Genomic DNA, 20,327 nt, shown 5'->3' on the forward strand with positions numbered 1-20,327 from the left:
ATCCACCTGCATCGCAAATAAGAGCTGCAGTAATGTTCGCATTTCCACCACTTTCTCATTGAATTCATATCTTCTATTGTCCTGTTGGTAACAAAAACTGTAAATGATGATGACATAAAGAACCCAAAGGACAAAATGAAGCCTTAAAAACATGTGATACATTTTTCAAAGAGACGTAAGGATGAGTAGAAACGAATAGAAACGAATAGAAACGGCTGACTCGATGTTTGGGACTCTGCTTGTTGGTCGCGACCTTCACTGAGGTTTTCATCGCTCTGATGACGCCTCCTCTGCTTCTCAGTCATGATGTCGCCAGATGACCGAGCCCTCGACGACCTGTTGTACGGCAGTGACCTTGGTGACGAGGTGGAGGGGGCGGAGCTGGGCGGCGGCGCAGAGGAGAGCGCTGCTGCAAATAACGTGAATATTATATTTAATTATTCAATTACATAAAAATAATATAATATTATTGATAGTAATATTTATTAGTATTATTATTGTATTATTATATTTTTATTCTTGTTTTATACAACATTAGTTTTTATATTTTACTTGTACTCGACTGTCTGTTGACACGTCGACTGTCATGTTGTTGCTGACGGCCGATCAGTCAAAAGTTATGATTTCCTTTTACACACATGGTCTGATTTCACTCATCTAACAGCTGTTTTCTGGATAAAAACACTCCCTGGTAGATAAAAACCAAAACACAGCATCTGTACTGCTCTGGTTCATTTAAAATAACATTAATCAGTGAATAAAGAACATTTTGTTGCTGAATCTGATACAAAAACAGTCATAATCTGCTTACAGTTAAAAGCAGTTGGGAGAATATTCAGGTGTTTGTCGGCCTCCTGCTCAGTAACTGTGCAATCACATTTTCTCTGATCCAGATGTGACATCACTGTTATCAGTAAATGTTCACTGACATTGAATCCGTCTGTCAGGCTCAGGCTCCAACAGCTGTGTCCATCCAGGAGCCAGTGACGTGTGCCGGATGTGGCGAGCAGCTGCTTGACCGCTTCTTCCTGTTGGCTGCGGGGAGGGTGTGGCACAACCCCTGTCTGCGCTGCAGCCAGTGTCAGTGCGAGCTGCAGACGCACCCGTCGCTGTACTGGAGGGACGGAAACATCTACTGCCAGCAGGACTACTGCAGGTCTGCGAGGTCTCGCCTTCCTTTGCTTCCTGTTTTTCACCTTTCTGACTCTGGTGTGCTTTCTCCTCCCGCTCAGGATGTTTGGAGGCGGTCAGTGTGCTCGCTGCTTCCAGCCAATCCCAGCTTCTGATTTGGTCATGAGGTCTGGTGAGCTGACTTTCCATCCTCACTGCTTCTCCTGCCAGGTCAGCCTCCACGCTTCGTCTTATTATTTTCAGGTTAAAGAACTCTGAATAGATGCAGACGGTCTGTCCGATGTGTTGCAGGAGTGTGACGTGAAATTAATGCCGGGGAACTTGTACTGCATGCAGGGCGCCAACCTCTACTGTCAGTCTCACTATCAGAGTGACGGGGGCGTGCAGCCCCCCCCCGACCTGCAGCCCAAACAGCATCTAGATGGTGAGTGTGAAGAACTTCTGGGGCCTTTGTGGGCATCTTATTTGTTTTATCTTGTCGAGCTCTCCCACTCTGTTTGGATTTAAATGTCAAATACAGGAAGTTCCGACCACTCGACTTTAATCACTTTAAATCAGCTCCGAGCAGCATTTGGAGATGTTGCTCCCAGCTGGGAAGTCCTCCACTCACTTCACACATGATGATGAGCCCGTTCTCACTCATGGAGCTTTAAGTATTGCAGTCACTCCCACTCCCACTGTGGGAGTGACGCTCCCGCTCTGATGAAACAATCCTGTCACTCATGGAGTCGTCACGTTTACTGCCAAACAGTGAGAGAAGGAGTGAAAACTGATGCAGTGTTTGTGTCACAGCCTGAGCACCGAACCACACTGTGTGCAGAGCAACACAACAGTCACCTGCTCACACCAGCAGCTTTTCCTCATCTAAGCCTTTCCTAACATTCACATCAGCGGGAAACCAGCCCGGGATCAAACTACCAACCTCCTGATAGATGACCTGCTCGTGATGCCGAGTTAACTGGAGCAGAAATATCATGAAAACACGGCGACGGAAGTTTCACGTCCATGGAGGAAAATGTTGGTGTGGAGTCAGCAACCTTCCAGCTCTCACTGTTGATTTTATGTTTGCAGTTTTACGCTCTGACCACCGAAACTAAGATGATGTTTCCAACTAAACGACATATTCAGTCACGTTTCAGGACAGGTTAGATTTGTACCTGGGACGACTTCAATCTGACCACTTACCTGCAGGTCGCACAAGCCTTTAACGTCCATTTAACCCCCCCCCCCCCCGGATATTAAAGTCGGTCATCAAACAGCTTAAAGTACTAACGACGAGATCTGGACGAGTTGAGGATCAAACAGAGGTCAGAATAACAGATTCTTTATAAAAGCCGGCATTTACGCTTCGCTGCTCCGTAGTCCTGATACAGTCACTATGAGAGCGCTACGGAGGCCAGGGTGAAGACAGTTATTAATATTTATTATCATGAAACCATCAAACGTGATTTAAAATGCAGTTTAGTCATTATGTAATAAAATGTTCAAATCCTTTTCTCAGTCAAACTTCTCTAAAGTTCATTTTGAATGAAAGTTTTGTTCTGCTTTGTTGGTCGGGGCCGAATTCAGCCCAGGTGTCAGGTGAGGGGGAGGAGTCTGTCAGCAGTCCAGAGCCACGATCGGACGACAGGGCGGCAGGTGGGCGGATCCCCCGGAGGACCAAGCGAATCAGGACGTGCTTCCGCAGCGAGCAGCTCAGAGCGTTGGAGTCGTACTTTGCCCAGAAACACAACCCCGACGGTAAAGACTGGACCTGCCTCGCACACAAGACCGGCCTGCCCAAGAGAGTCCTGCAGGTACAAACGTCTGGAAGGACGGGCTCCTTCGAGGCCTCCGTTTAAAATGAAACGCCGCATTCTTATTGGCTCAGCAGTGTAAAAGTCAAAGATCCTCACACGCACAGGGTTGAAGATGAACACTGACTCACACAGTTCTGATAAACGATGAAGCTTTGCACCGTCTTTATTTCTGCTGTAGGTTTGAGCACAGGCTTCTGGAGCGGGCCGCCTGTGGTCATTAGAGGAAGTGCAGGTTTAGTTACTTCCTGTCTGGTTTCATTTCTCAGCCCCGACAGAGCCGTGGGGTTTTCTTCTGCTGCACACACATTTATCTCTTTCTGGTTGTTCTTCAGACCTTTTAGAGACATTTCATAGATTTGTGCCATCTTTGAGTTTTTGCACATTTTCATGCAATTTTCCTCCTTTTTGTTTGTTTGTTGTTATTTTGTGTGTCTGCAGCTGTTCTGTTTGCAGAGATGTAAAACAAGCACAGAGATGCAGATAGACTGTAATCATGTGCAGGTACACAGCTGTGGTGTGGGAGAGGTGGGATGCTTCCACTCACGTGGGCCCTTTGTCCTGAGATGAATGGAAACGGTGTGGTTTACTGTGGATTGTGGGCTGAGTGACAAACGTCTTCTTGTCCCTCTCGTTGTCCCTCAGGTGTGGTTTCAGAACGCTCGGGCCAAACTCCGCCGTTCCCTTCTCTCCGATGACTCTCAGGTCAACTCGCCCTCTGCTCTTCCGAGAGCTGCCACCATGGCAACCAGTCCCTCATCCCCGACCTGCTCCCCGCCGGACCGATCGCAGCCTTTTCCCACCAGCACCATCGACCAGCTGCAGCTGTCCCTGCTCACCTCCCCGCTCAGCGAGCAGGTCATCAGCCACCCCTCCCAGGAGCTGCTGCAAAACCCCGACTTCTTCCCGGACTACGACTCCCAGAGCGCACCGGGGTGCATGTCCACCCTGGAGGTCCACGGTGACTTTGGGGAGGCAGGAGGTGGAGAAGTTAGCGCTGATGCTTTTGGTCCACATTACTGTTAGTCAGTGAAAACACAGTAAATACATGTAGACGGCGTTCAAACTGTGACGAGCTGTCGGATTTGTGAGGTTGATAATAAATATATTGTTAAAATCCAGCTTTCATGTTTTTCCTGTGACGTGTCGAGTTGTTTGTCTGTTTAGCATGAACCTAAGAGCTTGTTGAGTTTCATGCTCTGCTCTCACTGACGAGAGGCTCATGGTAGGAACAGGACACCACCATGACCTCGCCTGTATGATCTGAAACGGCATATTTCATTTTTACCATTCGTTGGCATCACATCCTGATCACATTCACTGTTTTTCTAATGAACGATCGACTTCCTCGTGTTCCTCGAACTACTTAACGAGTGCATGTGATGGAAACAGTGACAGACTTTCTTCTTTCAATCATTAAAAGGCCGGAGGTGAAGCATTTTTCTCAGAAATCAATTCTCAGCAGATCTGTGGTCACATAATTGGCAGTAATTTGAGCGCAGCATCATTCGGTCTGAGGTCTGGATCCGTCACAGAGACGATTCCTCATCATGAATAACATTCTTTCAGGTGTGTCTGTGTTTCCCCAGCGAGCTGACATTCATAACGAGCGGCGGTATAAGGAAGGAATCCCTCGCCGTCCTCAGAAATGTCCTAATGAGTCACCCTCAACAATCAAACGGCGATAATTGCCATGACTCGCTGGGCCTCTGTGATGAAGTGGGTCATCGTTTCTCAGAAGAAAGTATGAAGGTTATCATGGTCGGCGCTCGCCTTCTCATGCGTCGCAGGGCCGAGTGACCAATGGGCGACGGCGGGGCGGCAGAGGAGAGCGGGCAGTTTTTAAAAAGGTCAGATGTGGAGATTCTTCGAGGAGATAGAGCAGGTCATCGCACACGGAGCAAGGTAAGAGACGGCTGCAGGTTTCTGCTGTGTGTCTTCTTCGTTGGTGTTTTCAGTGAATTATTTCCAGATTAATTCGAGAAACAGCGTTTCAGTCAGTTTAGAAACACATCACACATCAGCAAACACACAAACTGTGTGTTTGTCTCACAGTGTGCTGCAGCTGCTTATTTCAGGGGGAGAAAAGACAGGGAGCTTAGAGTTAAAGGAAGGATGCTCATGTTGCTAAATCTGTGTGACATGATGTTTTTCACAGGGTGAAAGCTGCTGCTGAACAAACTGAGTCACTTAAAACTGCAGGGTTAGTTTGCTGCACTGTGGTGGAGGTTACAGGCGGAGTCGGCGTCTACCATGTAAAACAGCTGCTGTTTTATCTTTTTCTCTGCTCGTGTTCTTTCATTACAATTAAAATTTAAACTGATTTAAAGGTTTTATTTCCACTGATATTGGTTTTTTTTACTTGAATAGAGAAGTATAATCAGTACTTTGACTTATACTGCAGTATTTTTAACACTGGTATCTGTACTTCTACTTAAGTACTGAATATGTGTCTGCTGAAAAAATAAAACTCGTCAGCTTGAAGAAGTTTCTCTAAATGTTGTTTATCTCCGTACAAATATTCATTATTCTATCTGGTTACTGACAGCACTTCCTGTTTACTGGGCGGAGGCAGATTCAGGGTTTGTGTGTGTGATGAGACAAACTCAATAATAATGTTCACAGTTTTTTTCTTTTGGTTTTTACTTCAAATGCAGTATTTTTACCCTTTGTTTAATAATATTTCAGTTCCTCTCTCGACCGTTATCATCAGCTGATCAAAGCTAATAAACACAATAACCTGCTGATAAAAGTCTGTTTCTGTTTCCAGATGAGACTTTCTTTTCATCCTGGTGCCTCGCAGCTCGCCCTCCTCTCCTTCGCCCTCCTCTCCTCCATCCCACACCCCGTCACATCATACCCTTATCCTCCCACCGCCCTCCTGCCCACAGTGGGTGGATCTGAGCTGGAGTCCACCCTGCTGCACCTCCAGGCTGCTCTGGAAGAGCCGGGGGACGTCCGGAGTGAAGCCTGGGCCGAGTGGCCTCGAGACATCCAGCCAGGTGAGGAGGATGACCAGTCGTGGGAAGAAGCAGCTCTGCTGCAGGCCCAGAGAGGAGACCTGATGGCCCAGCCGTTGTCGCCCTTCCCTGGGGGTCACTCTCTGGAGAGAATGCACTACCAGGAGGGGGGAGAGGGGGAGGACGGGTGGAAGAGGAACGATGCTCTGACCTCCATTGCGGGAGGACTCCAAGCTGTCAGCCGTGAGAAGGGAGGGTTTGGTTTCCGCTTTGGGAGGAAAAGATGGACAGACGGGGAGTGGATGGAAGGAGGAGAGGGAGAACAGAGGAGGACAAGCGGAAGTGACGAGGACGGAGTCAACAGGGACAAGAGACGAGAGCGATGAAAGAAAGAAAGGCTGACACGCTTCAGAGGGGACTGCCAGATTACAGCACACATCATGAACTCTGTAAATGTGACACCTTTTAATTTCATTTTCAGAACAACATGGCACAAAAGTAAACACATAAACGTGGTAACCTGAGAAACGAGATTTTATCCTATGCTCTTGTTCTCCTTCTGAAACAATATGAAGGCTCATGTTACTGGATGTACAGAACAAGCGCGCAGCTCGTCGTGTCTAATCTGAAAGTGTAATATAAGCATGTGCACGGAGCTTCTGTCAGTGTGTGTGTTTGTTGGCTTGAACATGACTCATGAATAAAGAGCTGGGAGGTGCAGCTCTCGGCACAGCTGCAAAGGCTGGACGTTGTCTTGTTTTCACTCTATACTCTTCAGAAGCACCTTTACCTCAGGAACAACTGCACCAGCTCCTCCTGGGAGCAAAAAGGAAACAGCACCACAGAGTCCTCCTGCTCCAGCCACTCCCTCCAGGTGACATCACCTGCGCTTCATCTCCCGACGTCACATTTTCAGCTCCCTCCTCTGCTCTGACAGAGCTGCATGTTTGTCCCTTATTGACTCGTTTTTATCTTTACGTGATGACGTATGAATCCTGCCTCCAGGTACAAACTACCCTCTGTTTATTAAGGCTGTTGTGTTTTTAACTTGTTTTAATGTTTTGTATCTTGTTCTATTTAATCTGAACAAGCCCCTAAAAACAGTCAGTGATCCCTGTCGGCCTCTCACGGTTTTTATCATCACTGTTCATTTTAAAGCTCAGTTTTTAAACCCTTACGATGTAACTACAGCCCAGCAGCAGTATATGAATGACTAACCTCGTATTGTGGATGGATTATCTCAGTTGTTCTCCTGGCTGAAGTTTGGTCCGTTTACAGCATCCTGCCATGCGATTGCATTTGTCTCTAACCATCAGGAACCTTAACGTTAACTTTTAGTGGAAAAAAGTTAGCGTTCATCCTCCAGCTTCACTGTGCTAATGCTATGCTAACATAGCTGTGTCGCTAGCAATCACGTAGTACAGCGGTCCCCAACCCCCGGGCCTCGGACCGGTACCGGTCCGTGAGTCGTTTGGTACCGGGCCGCGAGAGCTGAGGCTCAGGTGTGAAATGTCTGGTTTTCAGGGTTTTTATCGGTTTTCAGCGTTATTTTGTTATTGTTTTGATCGTTTACTCGGTTTTCCTGGGTCTTTTCACGTGTGTTATGAATAAATCTTCTGTTTTTAGGTACCGGTACTAGTTTTACTCTGTTGTATTTATCCGCGACACCTTAAAGGCCGGTCCGTGAAAATATTGTCAGGCATAAACCGGTCCGTGGCGCAAAAAAGGTTGGAGACCGCTGACGTAGCACATCATTATATAGCATTATATAGAAACTAAAGTAAAATCTAAATTTAAAGTTAAAACAGACACAAGTAAGACAGACGTTGTGCAAGAGAGAAGTGCAAAATGCATCCATAAATATTAAGTTCAATGAATGACTGCAAACACAGCCAGCTCTGACTTAAAAAAAGATTTATTATCACTTTAAGTCTTTATTCTAAAAAATATTTCCCAAAATAACTCCGTGTGTAAAATATCTGTACTAGGGTAAAAAGTAACGACTAGAATGAAGTAGTGTCAAAGAAACGCGCCATTAAAATACCTCAGAAGATGTTCAGGACAGAAACTCATCGATTTCACTTTATTAGTTATAGAAAATAAAAATACAGAAGCATTAAAACTCTGTAACATTTGTTTTATGCTTCCTAAAATATATCTAAATATTTAACAATGGAACAAAAACACAACAGTAAAGTTATGTTTGTTTGTTTATTCATCATCACCTTTATTTATAAAGCACTTTAAAACAACCACAGCAGAATAACGAGTGACCTGCACACAGAACAAAAGTTGGTCCCAGAAATATTAACGTTCATTACATTTTTCAAATTAAAAGCATTAAATGTTAAACACCTGTCAGTCCTGCTTTTATTGACCTCGTCATTATTCATCATCACACAGTGAAAACACAAAGTCACAGAGTCATACAGCAGATATTCCACCGATTTATTAAAACATGAAATCAGTGTCATAGTTGTGTTTCCTGTACTCTAACTGCTCACCCTCATGATGGCGTGACGGTTAGCGTTAATGATACCACAGTGACGGTCTGTATGTTAGAAACAAAGATGATTAAACCTGTGCCGTCTTTAGTTACCAGTTTAGAAAATACTGGCGGCAACGTCCTACATCACCTCGTTCTCGAGTTCTCGCAGCCACAAGTGTGCGCACACCTCGCCCACCCAACCGTGTGACGACACCGCGTCATCAGAATTTTACCGCTGTGGGTCAAAATGTGTAAACTTAAAGCACATATATTTTGTAGCATCATGTCAGACCAAACATGTTCTCAGGCTCTGAGCTGCTTTAAAAAACACTGACGTGCGACTTAAACTCTGATACTGCCCTGAGACGTGACGCGCACCGCAGCTTTAAAAACACCCATCCATCCACTTCAGGGTCGCTGGAGCCTCAGCTGCCATAGAGCGAAAGGCGGGGTAAACCCTGGACAGGTCACCAGCCTGTGGCAAGGCTGACACACAGAGACACACAACCATTCACACTCACGGGCAATGTAGGTTAATCAATTAAGCTATCCTTACAAACTGCATGTCCTTGGACGAACCCACACAAACACAGGGAGAACATGCAAACTTCATACAGAAACACTGCCTGAATTGAACTCAGGACCATTTTGTTGTGAGGCAACAGTGCCAAACACAATGCCACCGTGCCGCCAGCTTCAAAAACACACAAAACACAACAAAAGCAGAAAAATGCAGAAAAATCGCATTGAGGCTGTTGTTGTGATTTGGTGCCATATAAATCAAAATGAATTGAGTTGTATGACCTGCTCTGCCCCCCAACAGCAAACATGTGTTACAGGAATCATGTGATTAAAACACACATTATTATTACATTATTTTCACAGATTAACCCTTAAAGCTTTCTTTAAGCGTGTTTCAGTTCAACTCTTCACATCTTTTGGTTTCTGTCACTTCCTCAGCCGGTCCGTCACATTATTGCGTCCCCAGAAACACTGTGGTTGTGCTTGGTCTGCTTCTGCAGTGTTTTCTGTTTGCTTTTTTTGTTGTTGTTGTTGTTGAAGTTGGACCTCTCAGGGCCACTGTAGATTTGGCTGCAAGGGGCATTAACAATTCTTTAAACCCATCCATTGAATTAAATGGAATCCCATTTAATGCTGATCCACCTGTAAAGTGCAACAAATGTTTGTGTTGTTTCGGTAAATCTGGTCCCACCGAGTCTCGATGTGCTTCTGTGGAAGCTCTGATCTCCATCTGCAGGGATGAACGCAGCAGCGTTATTTTACATGCTCAGTTACTCATAACCAGCAAACCCCATTGATACAAACTTTAGCTCAATTTGAGCAGTGATGCGTCTCAGAGTCGGTTTGAGGTAAACAAAAAAAGGAAGTTTGAGTTAAAAGAAACAGCTGGAGGAACAGTTTGAAACTCATCAGGTTAACTGGTCAGTCTGGCGGCGTTCTCCTCCTCCTTTACAGGAGAGGTGAAGAAGAGCAGGGTGGAGTGGGTGGAGAAGAGTGTCACAGTGATGGCAGCACGAAGTTTAAAGACGGTGGTGAGACCTGCCACACCTCCAGGGGCATCAGTGCCTCTGGGTGTGGCAGCTGGCACATCTGGAAAAGCTCCATCAGTGCTGACAGGTAGGTAGCAGTTGGAGCATCCACCCAGACGATGTTTTCATGTTTCAGCAGGACGATGCTAAACTGCAGACTGCATCTACTCTTAGGAGAAAGTCCACCTGCAGTCCAGACCTCTGACCAGCTGTGAACATCTGGAACATCATGCAAGCAACAACAGCAGGAAGCAGAGTCAGGACAGCTGCTGTCCTCAGCTCAGAGGAGGCGACAGAGACGGTGATGGTGCCTCATTCACCAACATGTGCACATGAAACATAAATACACTGTGCAGAAAACAAGCACACACAAAACTCCGTGAAACATGCACACCGCCTCATTGTGTGCTTCATCTTATGAGCCTTCACTGTGACTCGTGCACGCTCGGAGGCAGATACACATCTGAGGGCAGAGAATCGACACGTGTAGGTAATAAAACATCTGAGAACGATGAGAGAGAAACTCACTGTTACTCCTGACGAACATCGTTCAACTCCTGCGACTCTGGTGTATCTGCGCTGCTCCTGCCTGCGAGCACAGACAGACAGCAAGTATTAAAACTCATCTGCTGTGTTTCTGCATGCATGCAGAGAAACACACACACACACACAGAGTGGGTAAGTCAGATGCTTTTGTTTGATGGTCTGATTCTTGGTGCCATCGCCACACTTAAAATCACCCGGTGCTGACACACGGGCTGTTCGTTCTTACCATTATTGCGTCTTTTACGTAGGACCAGCAGAATCACGCCTACACCGATGAGCACGAGCAGGAGTGCTGCCACCAGACCAGTGACAGCAGATCCATCGTCATCAGGAACAGGTAACAGGCTGAGATCTAAACACACAAAACAAGAACATTACTTCACCTTTGGTTCATTTTCAGTTGTGCTGCTGTGAAAATCAGCTGTGCAGGTGAGGAACATGTGACCCTTAAAGCTGAACACAGCAGCTTCTAAACAGACTAGCAGCACTGCTCTCTCTGCTGATGACTACACTGAGGGAAACAGCGCCCCTGTGGATGTCAGGTAGCACACGGTATTACACTGCTGTGTTACTGATGCATAAACTGACCAATCAGATGACAGGACAGGAAGAAACCTACACAGTGAACAGCAGAGTCTGTTTGTGTCTCCAGTTAAAAGAACATTTTTACAACCATGACAGTTTCTTACCCCAGCTCTTAGAAATTCTCACACCGGTCGCTTCGTGAAAAACCTCGCAGCTGTATGTAGCCGGGTCAGACTTTAAAACCTCCACGTACTCTCTCCTCTGGAACGTGTCGTCGTTATTGGGGAGAAGTCCTGAGCTCTTCAGGCCGTCGTCTGCAGTCAGAACACGTTCGTTCCTCCTGATCGTCACTGTGACGTCTTTGGGGTAGAAGCCCGTGGCGAGGCAGGTGAGGACGATGTTTGTCTGCACTCTGGAGTTCTTTGCAAACACGTGCAGATCAGGTGGAGCTGGATGGAGGAAATGGAAAGTGATAAGTGCGTTGGTTTGATGTTTATGTGGCGTCTGGCACACTGTGTGAGACGAGGCAGACGTGGTGAGGCTCTAGTTTGATGGTTTTTGTGTGTTTTGGTTCAATTTGTCTCAAAGGTGCGTGAAAGAGACTCGGTGACAGTGGAATAATCCATCAGTGAAGGCGCTTCTATGAAACTGACCAAGAACACAATAATTATGTGAGGTCATATTACCACAACTAATTCTAAAAAGTCTATTAACAATGTTTAAAAATAAATAAATGATAATATTATTTTTATTTATGACAAACATACATTTCTTTTTGAGCTGCTGTTGTCCATAATTCACAAACTTGCTCAGCCAATCGATGCACTCGTTCTCCAGGTATCCCTTGGTGTACTCTTTCAGCACCTGGACGCCGTCCCACTTCCTCTTGGTGGCTTCTGCCTCGGGAGTCGGAGCGACCCAGACTCCGTTTTTATCATCGAAGGACAGGAAGTCGTCTCCATCGTAGCTGTACATGTCCACGCCTCGGACAAACCTGAGCGTGCCGTCAGGATTCGTTTCAGCCTCACAGCCGTGCATCCACTGAAGAACGTGAGGGTCTGAAGGACCAACAGTGACAGAAATGAACAAGATATCAGAAGAACAGAGATTCAGAGAGGACACCATGATGTGTGCGTCAGGATTAAAACGGAGCGACAACTTACTGCTTGAGTCATTCTGTCTCATTCGCTCCATCAGGATGTTGATGTTGACCTTGAACCACTGCTGCTTGCTCTTGCGGGACTGTGTGCCTTTATCCCAGTAATCAGCAGGTAAACGCTCTCTCATCCACTCCTGTTTGGGAACCTTTGCCTGATGCTCGCTGTCAAAGTAGTCGATCATCCTGTTGTCCAGCAAACCCATGGCTGTGAACTCGTGGATGCCCGGGAGGCCGACAGGCTTGGAGAGCGCCGTGTAGATGTAATGGAGGGAGTGAGTGTCTGAAAGTCACAGAAGGAAATTTAATTAAACACAGGTGAGATGCATCAGCAGATCTCACTCATGTTTTTGAAATAGGCCTCTCTCTGGGTGCGTTTTATGAAACATAAAAGACTTATCCGTTCACCTCAGCAGTAGGAACAGAAGCCTTACTGTTTTAAAAACAACCTTTCCCACATGCTACACTCCATCATTAACCTCAGTGTGTGAAGAGGACTCTCCATTTACATGCACAAACTGGAGTCTATTAGATAGATATGATACAAACCACTGCAGTGCAGTACCTGTAATACCTACAGCATGTTCTAATCGCTCTAATAGGATATTATGGTCGACAGTATCGAACGCTGCACTAAGGTCTAGCAGGACAAGCACAGAGATGAGTCCACTGTCAGAGGCCATAAGAAGATCATTTGTAACCTTCACTAAAGCTGTTTCTGTGCTGTGATGAGCTCTGAAACCTGACTGAAACTCTTCAAATAAACCTCTGCAGATGATCTGTTAGCTGTTTGACAACTACTCTTTCAAGGATGTTTGATATAAAGGAAGGTTGGAGATTGGCCTATAATTAGCTAAGACTGCTGGGTCTAGAGATGCTTTTTGAGTAAAGGTTTAACTATCAGGTGATATGCAGGGTTAATGGTAAATGGCCTGTATTTGTATCGTGCTTTTACTAGTCCTTAGGACTACATCCAGTCATCCACCCATTCACACACTGATGGCAGCTACATTGTAGCCACAGCCACCCTGGGGCGCACTGACAGAGGCGAGGCTGCCGGGACACTGGCGCCACCGGGCCCTCTGACCACCACCAGTAGGCAACGGGTGCCCAAGGACACAACGAATGAGACTGTCCAAGCCGGGGATCGAACCGGCAACCTTCCGATTACAAGGCAAACTCCCAACTCTTGAGCAGAACTATGTATTTTATTTATCTGTCACAGGCTGTAGCTTTGAAAGTTTACTCAATGTGGTTGAATTCGTTTTTTGTGTCTATGCATGTCATCTGTTTGTGGTTAGACTGGCTCAGAGATGTGCATGGAGCTGCTGCTGGTTCAGCATGATTAGCACGTTTGGAAGCAGAAAGAGGTTTAATGATTGCAAATGATTGTTTATGTATTTAAGAGACAGAAAGCTCGTCGTTAATTCATTTTATTAAATGTAACATAAATTGTTTAAAAGCTATTGATTTATGTCAATGTCACGATTTGACTTCATCAAAATAATTTTCTACATAGTAAAATGTGAACATTTCTGCACTTTCTGCTTAAATGTTAGAATGGCATTTGTTTGTGCGTCTTTATAGTTTTCACGGTGCCATATTGTCACAAACTGGTTTAAAGAGGGGAGAATAAAGTCGCATCAGTCGAAGCTCTCTGCGTTATGAGTGTGGCCACTACCAGCTCCACCACCATCATCAAGTTTGCTGACGACACCGTCGTGGTGGGCCTGATCTCTGATAACAACGAGACGGCCTACCTGAAGGAGATTAGGAATCTGGAGAACTGGTGCCAGAGGAACAACCTCCTTCTAAACGTCAGTAAGACAAAGGAGCTGATAGTGGACTTCAGCACTAAGCAGGAGAGGAACTACCAGACCCCCGTCATCAACGAGTGCCCAGTGGAGAGAGTGGACAGCTTCAAATACCTCGGAGTTCACATCACGCAGGACCTGTCATGGTCCTGTCACATCAACACCGTGGTGAAAAAGGCCCGACAGCGTCTCTACCACCTCAGACGCTTGAGAGACTTCCAACTGCCCTCCAAGGTGCTCAGGAACTTTTACTCGTGCACCATAGAGAGCATCCTGACGGGAAACTAGGGCTGTTCGATATAACGATATATATCGGATGACGATATGAAAACGTCTATCGTTTCATTTTACGCTATCGTTTGTTTCATGGTGTAGCAAAATAAACTGTTTACGGCAATATTTTCTCATCGCTTTGATGGTCACTGTAGTGGCTGTATTACTTTCTTAAAGTTCTCTCTTTCTCTTATTTATTTTTTATTTTTTGAAAGAAAAACAGCAGAGAAGAGGGACGGGGCTAAAGGGCAAAAAAACAAAAACAACAAAATAAGCAGACAAAAAATACATCTATCAATCACCTGGATCACCTGTTGAGAACATAATAAACAACATCACGATGATATATGGGAATATGACAGTAAATACTAAATATTAAACATTATTGTGCAGCACATAAGATCAACAGAACACAGTGTGCTTTGAGGTAGGAGCCAAAAAGGGTGTAGTTTGTGGGTGTGATCACCCGTGAGCATGGACGCGCTTGTTTTTAAAAGGTTCCTTCATGTAATGATCTGCTAGAGGGTGTGGGGGGGCCACAGCCCCGTCCCCCAGGGCATGAAGCAGGTGTGGATGAGATCAAAACTCCAGACATCCAGAGGCCCCCAGAACACAAGAGACCAAGGAAGACCACCAGAGGGGCAGCCGCGCCACTGTCCCAGAAAGAGCTGAGGAGAGTCCCAGATGAGGGCTCACTCAGCAGCCGCGGAGCAGAAGTCAGGGGGAGTTGCAGTGACGCGCCCGTGAGCTCCGCCGGCAGCCAGCTGTGCCTGAGTGACCGAGCCCCAGGCCGAGAGGCCGGGGGCACCCCACCTCCGAAGTGGCCCGAGCGAGCCCCAGGCTCCAGGCCCCGATAAGCGGCCGCCAAGCAGTGAGCCGGTGTGTACCTGGACGCCCACCCCCAGACACAAAGAACCACCAACGCACCGATGTCTGAGGGAGTCCGCCACTGGCAGGGGAAGTGGTGGTGGGTGGAGATAGGCCTCCAAACCTTGAAGGGCCTGAGATGTCCCCAGAGAGGTGGCGTCTGATACCCAACCTGACATATAGACACAGACATACAGGCACACACAGACACAAACATCCATTCCCACCCTCATGCTCTCATATGCACTTACTCCACACTCAACCAACGTGGAGACAGACATAAAGAGACGCTGTACACACGATCACACTCCCCAAGCGTACTCTACAAACCGGGTCTAGGTACCCTTGCCCCTGGAGGGGGGAACTGCACCCAGACCCAGGTGGTGTTTCCCTTTTCCCTGCGGTGGGGAGAGGCAGACCGCCCCGACTCCGCAGCAGCAGGAAGGCCCCACACTCCAGCAGGCCGCAGAGAACGGGGGTGGGAGAAGACTCCAAACCTCCCTCCACCCGCTCATTGTAGTGTTGATGCATGTGTGTTCTAAGGTGCATTTAAAACCCAGGAGGGCATGGAGCTACCTGCCAGAGAGCAGCAGGTAAGCGCATAGTCCCTCCTGCTAGCCCTCAATGTCTAAGTGTATTTAAAATTGGCACCCTGGTGACACACCTTCTTTCTCTTATATTTAATATAACCACACTACGGACGGACAAGCGCCTGTTTTTATGTGTTGTCAAAATAAACGGAATCACATGAAAGAGTATGCAGAGTTTACGGATGAGAAGTAAAAAAGACGCCAGGTGCAAAAAAATAAACCTTAGACTCAAACGTTAGAACAGGCTTTTCCCCGCAGCACGCCGTGTAATAAATACTCACAAAGGAAACGGCGGCCGTTACAACTTATGTGTAAAAATGTATCGTTTCATGCATCGTTAAAACACTCCAGGTACACGACGCCCAGCTGGAAACACTGCAGCAACACGAGATTCACAGAATTTACAGAAAATGTTACATTTTTGTGATTTATATCGTTATCGGACGATAGATGTTTTATATCGGGAGATGAGATTTTGGTCATATTGCACAGCCCTACGGGAAACATCTCAACCTGGTTCGGGAACAGCACCATGCAGGACAGACGAGCTCTACAGAGGGTTGTGCGGTCAGCTGAGCGCACCATCCGCTCCGAGCTCCCTGACCTGCACTCAATCTACAGCAGGCGGTGCTGGACCAAGGCCAGGAAGATGGTGAAGGACCTCAGCCATCCCAACAACAGACTGTTCTCTCTGCTGAGGTCAGGAAAGCGATTCCGCTCCCTGAAGACCAACACAGAGAGACTGAGGAGGAGCTTCTTCCCGCAGGCGATACGGTCTCTCAATCACACCACCACACAGCACTGACCCACACATGTGGTTCTTACACACACAGTGGACATTCTGGACATTTGTTTACACCAGTAGCTGCTGCACAACTACACTGCGTGGTCATCTAATCGGATCACTTTATCACAAGTCGCTTAAATAAATCACTTTAAGCATATTTGCACTGCACAAGACACTTACACATGTGGATTACACAACCCTGCACATTATATTTCTTCATACCATTTATTACTCGTACAGCTGCTCTTATTGTTCTATGTTTCTTCATATATTCTTATATATTTCTATATTGTGTATTTTTTTGTACAGTTATTTTATTTTTAACTTTAATTTTTATATTTTATTTTATTCCTTCATAGTTAAATTGACCCTTTATTTTAATTTTCATATTTATTTCCTCTCCTATCGTCTTTTATTTTAGGTCACGAGCAGTTGTCTAAGCATTTCACTGCATATCATACTGTGTATGACTGTGTATGTGACAAATAAAGTTTGAATTTGAATTTGAAATCTTCCTGCTCATTTTAATCCAAACTCTCATCGTCAAGCATTAGTTACCATGGTGACGGAGCAGGTCAAACGAGGCGCTTTAGTGAAAACTGTGACTGAGCTCAGCGTCAGTGGTTGATTATTAACCTTTATAGAGCAGCGCTCACACCACATCCTCACACTGATCACAGATCAGTTATAAAAGTAGAGACAAACTAACAGCAGAGCGTCGTCTCGGTGCTTTTAAAGCTTTAAACGTCACGTTTCTGTGAACCAGGATGTGTGAACCAGACCTTCAGACAGCTGCTTCAGGTGGAGCAGTGAGGTGGTGCCACCACACAGAGCGGTGTCTGAGGCAAAGCGGGTGTCATGTTACTGCTACACAAACTGACACCTCTCTGACCTGTGCACGATCCTGAGTCTGCTCTCTCTCTTTGTTTAAGCCTCTTTAGAAACCGACACTTCTCATTAAACCGTTGGTGATTTCCTTTTTCACGTTTCCTGCCAGCGAGGCGACAAAACTGCAGCTGTGAAGGTACCGATACTGATCAGCCTTCATCTGTATTTTACTCAGACTGTGTGTGTGTGTGTGTGTGTGTGTGTGTGTGTGTGTGTGTGTGTGTGTGTGTGTGTGTGTGTTCCTCTTGTAGAGAACAGATGTTGAATCCAGCAGTGACAGCTGTTCTTCAGAGTGTAGAAAGCTGACTGCTTGGGCTCGTTTTCTGTGCACATGATATTTTTCAAAGACTTCCTTATTTATTTTTATTTTGAGCTGCTAGTTTTCATGTTTTCTTGGGTAAAGTTGAATCAGTATCAAGTATCAATCTCAAGTCACTCTGAGTTTGTATTTCAAAATAATTGCACTTTGAAATTGTACAGAATTTCAAGAGGCTCTTATTTTGAAATCCAAACTCAGGCTGAGCTGATATGGAGCCAAAAACTGTTTCTGTGTTTTCTGTGTAATGTTTTCACTTATGTTGGTAAAAAGACTCCAGTGAACAGGATTTACACAGGCGTTATATAAAATTTGAGAAATAGTTTCTCAAGTATCTTCATAACTCTGCGTTATTGCACCTACATTATAACCAACCCGGAACTACTGTTACATTTGTTGCACTGTCGGCTGCGCAGATTACTCTTAAACATACATTTTTAATGCCAACAAGTTTATTTTAAAGGACACATGAAAGTCACTTTGCCAAAAGCTGACTGCAGCTTCGACTTTGTGACAGGAATGTTGTTTGTGGCTCACAGTGACCGGATATCATGATGAGGGAAACAGCTGACATGTTTACAGCAGTTTAAATAGGAGCGGTCAGAACAGCGGTAGCACTGAGAGTCACTGTCGGTCTGTTTCATCTGTTTCTGTTTAATGTGGACTTTATGTGTTGCTCGGTATTTTGTAGTTTGCCACCTTTACCGTGACACACAGTATAAACACGCAGGCTGTGCGCTGTGAAATATTCACGGGTTATTTCACTTGTTTCTACCTCACCGCCCAGAGGAACCGCGTGGGAGTGGGACCCCGCTTTGTTCACGACGCTCAGTCGGGAAATAACGTGAAAATTCAAGATGAACTGACGTCACGAGCGCGGCCGCCGTTACCGTGACGTCATTTCTAGATGTTGGCGTTAAAGTTTGAAGTTACTTCCTCGTCTCTGTATCGATGAGGATGAAAATTCATCTGATCCGGACTTTATCGATGAACAGATCGATAAAAGTAAATAAAATAAAGGCGCGAAACCAAACGGACGTGTCTGTGCGCGTGCAGCTGATGCTGAATGAGTTTCCGTTAACCACGTGTTACCACGCGCACAAAGACTAACGGCTGCTTCTCCACGGTAACCGTCACACGTGCGTAGACTCTGTCCGCCGCCCTCCGGCTCGGTGCCGGTATTTGTCAAAAACTGCTCGTATTTAAACTGCTATAAGTAAGTTGTTGGGCTATAATATGTGAAACATGTCAAATGCTTCCCTCATGGATGACACAAAGTCATCTTGAGCCACAAACAACATTCGTGTAACAAGCTAGAAGCCGCCATCAGTTTTTGGCAGCGACTTTAACATAACCTTTATTTATGCAGTTAAACAAATCTCATTAACATCAAACATGTCTTTTGTCAGAGTAAGCTGGCCAACAGCAGCAGAACTGGGAGCAAATATTACGATAGTTCTGGAAAAATATTGTAAGTGGGGATAAAGGACTGGTTGGTGTCAGTACAATAACACAGAGTTGTGAAGATACTTGAAAAACAGATATTTTTTAAATTCTATATTTAACCTCTTTGTAAAGGCTGTTCAGCGAAGTCTGTTCACCAACATGCGTAAAGATATTACACATAAAAATACACAGAAACATTGGACATCCGGGCTCTCGTTGGCTGAGCACGTAACTCAGGCTCGTGCCCGGCTCAGGTTCACTCTCTTTGTTTCTCAATAAAAGAGCGACCCACAGACACGCGGGACTAACGGCACAGCCTGTGTTAGAAACGGGGACTCACCGGCGCTCTCCGTTAGTCCTGGAGCCCACAGCAGCAGAAAAGCCACGATGAACATTTTAAATCCCTTTAAAGCCTCGGCTCCCCGATCACACCGAGTTCATCCGAGTTCACGCTGCGTGTCCGACAGAGAGATGCTCTGAATGAGGCAGCGCTCAGAGTCACACAGCCCACGGGGGAAAGTACCCTCTACACCACGTGAATATAACTGAAAGATGAGTTATGTGTGGAAGTTGCTGAGTAAAAGTAACCTTTGATGTGAAACCCTGTGTATTTCTAACGCACATTTAAAACAACAGAAGATTATTTTTTACGTAATTTAAATTAAATAACTGTGGTTCAAAGAAACTGTTTGTGAAATATCTTTTTATTATTGTTTATGACATTTTAAAATCTTCTGTCCAGGTCTGATCTCAGGTTGCTTCTATTTCTGTGGATTTCTGGTAGAGGTTTATTATATTTGATGCAAAGCCATCTGATGACTAAAGTATCATTTTAACCACACTCAGTAAGCCCGGGTCAGGATGGAGTGAGTGAGCGAGGCAGACCGGGTTGAACCCGTGGAGGTGGAGTCACACTTCCTGCTGTCAGGAGAGGAGGTGGAGGAGGGCCACGTGGCGAGAGCTGGGAGGACAACATCCGGGTTTGAGGAGCCTGAGAAGGAGCAAAGTCCCCCGTGGATGAACAGTGTCGTGCACGCCTGGACTCTGAAGTCGTGGCTTTGGTTTCCCAGCTGTGAAACACGACCTGTGAGGATCGTCCTCCCGTGACGGCCGTGGTGCAGAGGGCTTTATTACTTTGGCCTCCATCAGAGACATCCAGATCATTCCTTCCTCTGATGCTCTGCCTGATCTTGG

At 45.9% G+C, this 20,327-nt stretch overlaps 3 protein-coding genes across 3 annotated transcripts; 2 read left to right on the plus strand and 1 right to left on the minus strand.

Annotated features, from left to right (window-relative positions):
* Positions 1-303: 303 nt before the first annotated feature.
* Positions 304-3,953, plus strand: LOC146609100 (LIM/homeobox protein Awh-like). Its single transcript, XM_085345738.1, has 6 exons — positions 304-420; positions 948-1,156; positions 1,233-1,341; positions 1,423-1,555; positions 2,701-2,927; positions 3,573-3,953. The coding sequence occupies exons 1-6, from the start codon at positions 304-306 to the stop codon at positions 3,951-3,953; spliced, it is 1,176 nt and encodes a 391-aa protein (XP_085201864.1).
* A 1,744-nt stretch (positions 3,954-5,697) lies between these two features.
* Positions 5,698-6,273, plus strand: qrfp (pyroglutamylated RFamide peptide). Its single transcript, XM_085346882.1, has one exon. It carries the CDS (start codon positions 5,698-5,700, stop codon positions 6,271-6,273), a length of 576 nt encoding a protein of 191 aa, XP_085203008.1.
* A 4,182-nt stretch (positions 6,274-10,455) lies between these two features.
* LOC146609102 (major histocompatibility complex class I-related protein 1-like) lies at positions 10,456-19,528 on the minus strand. Its single transcript, XM_085346616.1, has 6 exons — positions 19,474-19,528; positions 12,160-12,435; positions 11,764-12,054; positions 11,161-11,445; positions 10,698-10,823; positions 10,456-10,514 (listed from the first exon to the last, which is right to left on the minus strand). Exons 1-6 carry the CDS (start codon positions 19,526-19,528, stop codon positions 10,456-10,458), a joined length of 1,092 nt encoding a protein of 363 aa, XP_085202742.1.
* Between the last annotated feature and the right edge of the window lie 799 nt (positions 19,529-20,327).

The sequence above is a fragment of the Diplotaxodon limnothrissa genome, linkage group LG22, assembly GCF_057381915.1.
Source record: "Diplotaxodon limnothrissa isolate DT_005_m linkage group LG22, D_limnothrissa_male_GT1.1, whole genome shotgun sequence".
In the NCBI taxonomy this organism is placed as follows: domain Eukaryota; kingdom Metazoa; phylum Chordata; class Actinopteri; order Cichliformes; family Cichlidae; genus Diplotaxodon; species Diplotaxodon limnothrissa.

What these genes read in the sequence shown, in the direction of transcription:
- LOC146609100 (XM_085345738.1), top strand. Translation starts at nt 304, where the DNA reads ATGATGTCGCCAGATGACCGAGCCCTCGACGACCTGTTGTACGGCAGT. An exon ending in CTCACTGCTTCTCCTGCCAG is followed by an intron (nt 1,342 to 1,422) that starts GTCAGCCTCCAC and finishes GATGTGTTGCAG; the next exon opens with GAGTGTGACGTGAAATTAAT. An exon ending in GCCCAAACAGCATCTAGATG is followed by an intron (nt 1,556 to 2,700) that starts GTGAGTGTGAAG and finishes GGCCGAATTCAG; the next exon opens with CCCAGGTGTCAGGTGAGGGG.
- LOC146609102 (XM_085346616.1), bottom strand. Translation starts at nt 19,528, where the DNA reads ATGTTCATCGTGGCTTTTCTGCTGCTGTGGGCTCCAGGACTAACGGAG. An exon ending in AGGACTAACGGAGAGCGCCG is followed by an intron (nt 12,436 to 19,473) that starts GTGAGTCCCCGT and finishes TGTGACTTTCAG; the next exon opens with ACACTCACTCCCTCCATTAC. An exon ending in ACGTAAAAGACGCAATAATG is followed by an intron (nt 10,515 to 10,697) that starts GTAAGAACGAAC and finishes CTGTGCTCGCAG; the next exon opens with GCAGGAGCAGCGCAGATACA.
- qrfp (XM_085346882.1), top strand. Translation starts at nt 5,698, where the DNA reads ATGAGACTTTCTTTTCATCCTGGTGCCTCGCAGCTCGCCCTCCTCTCC.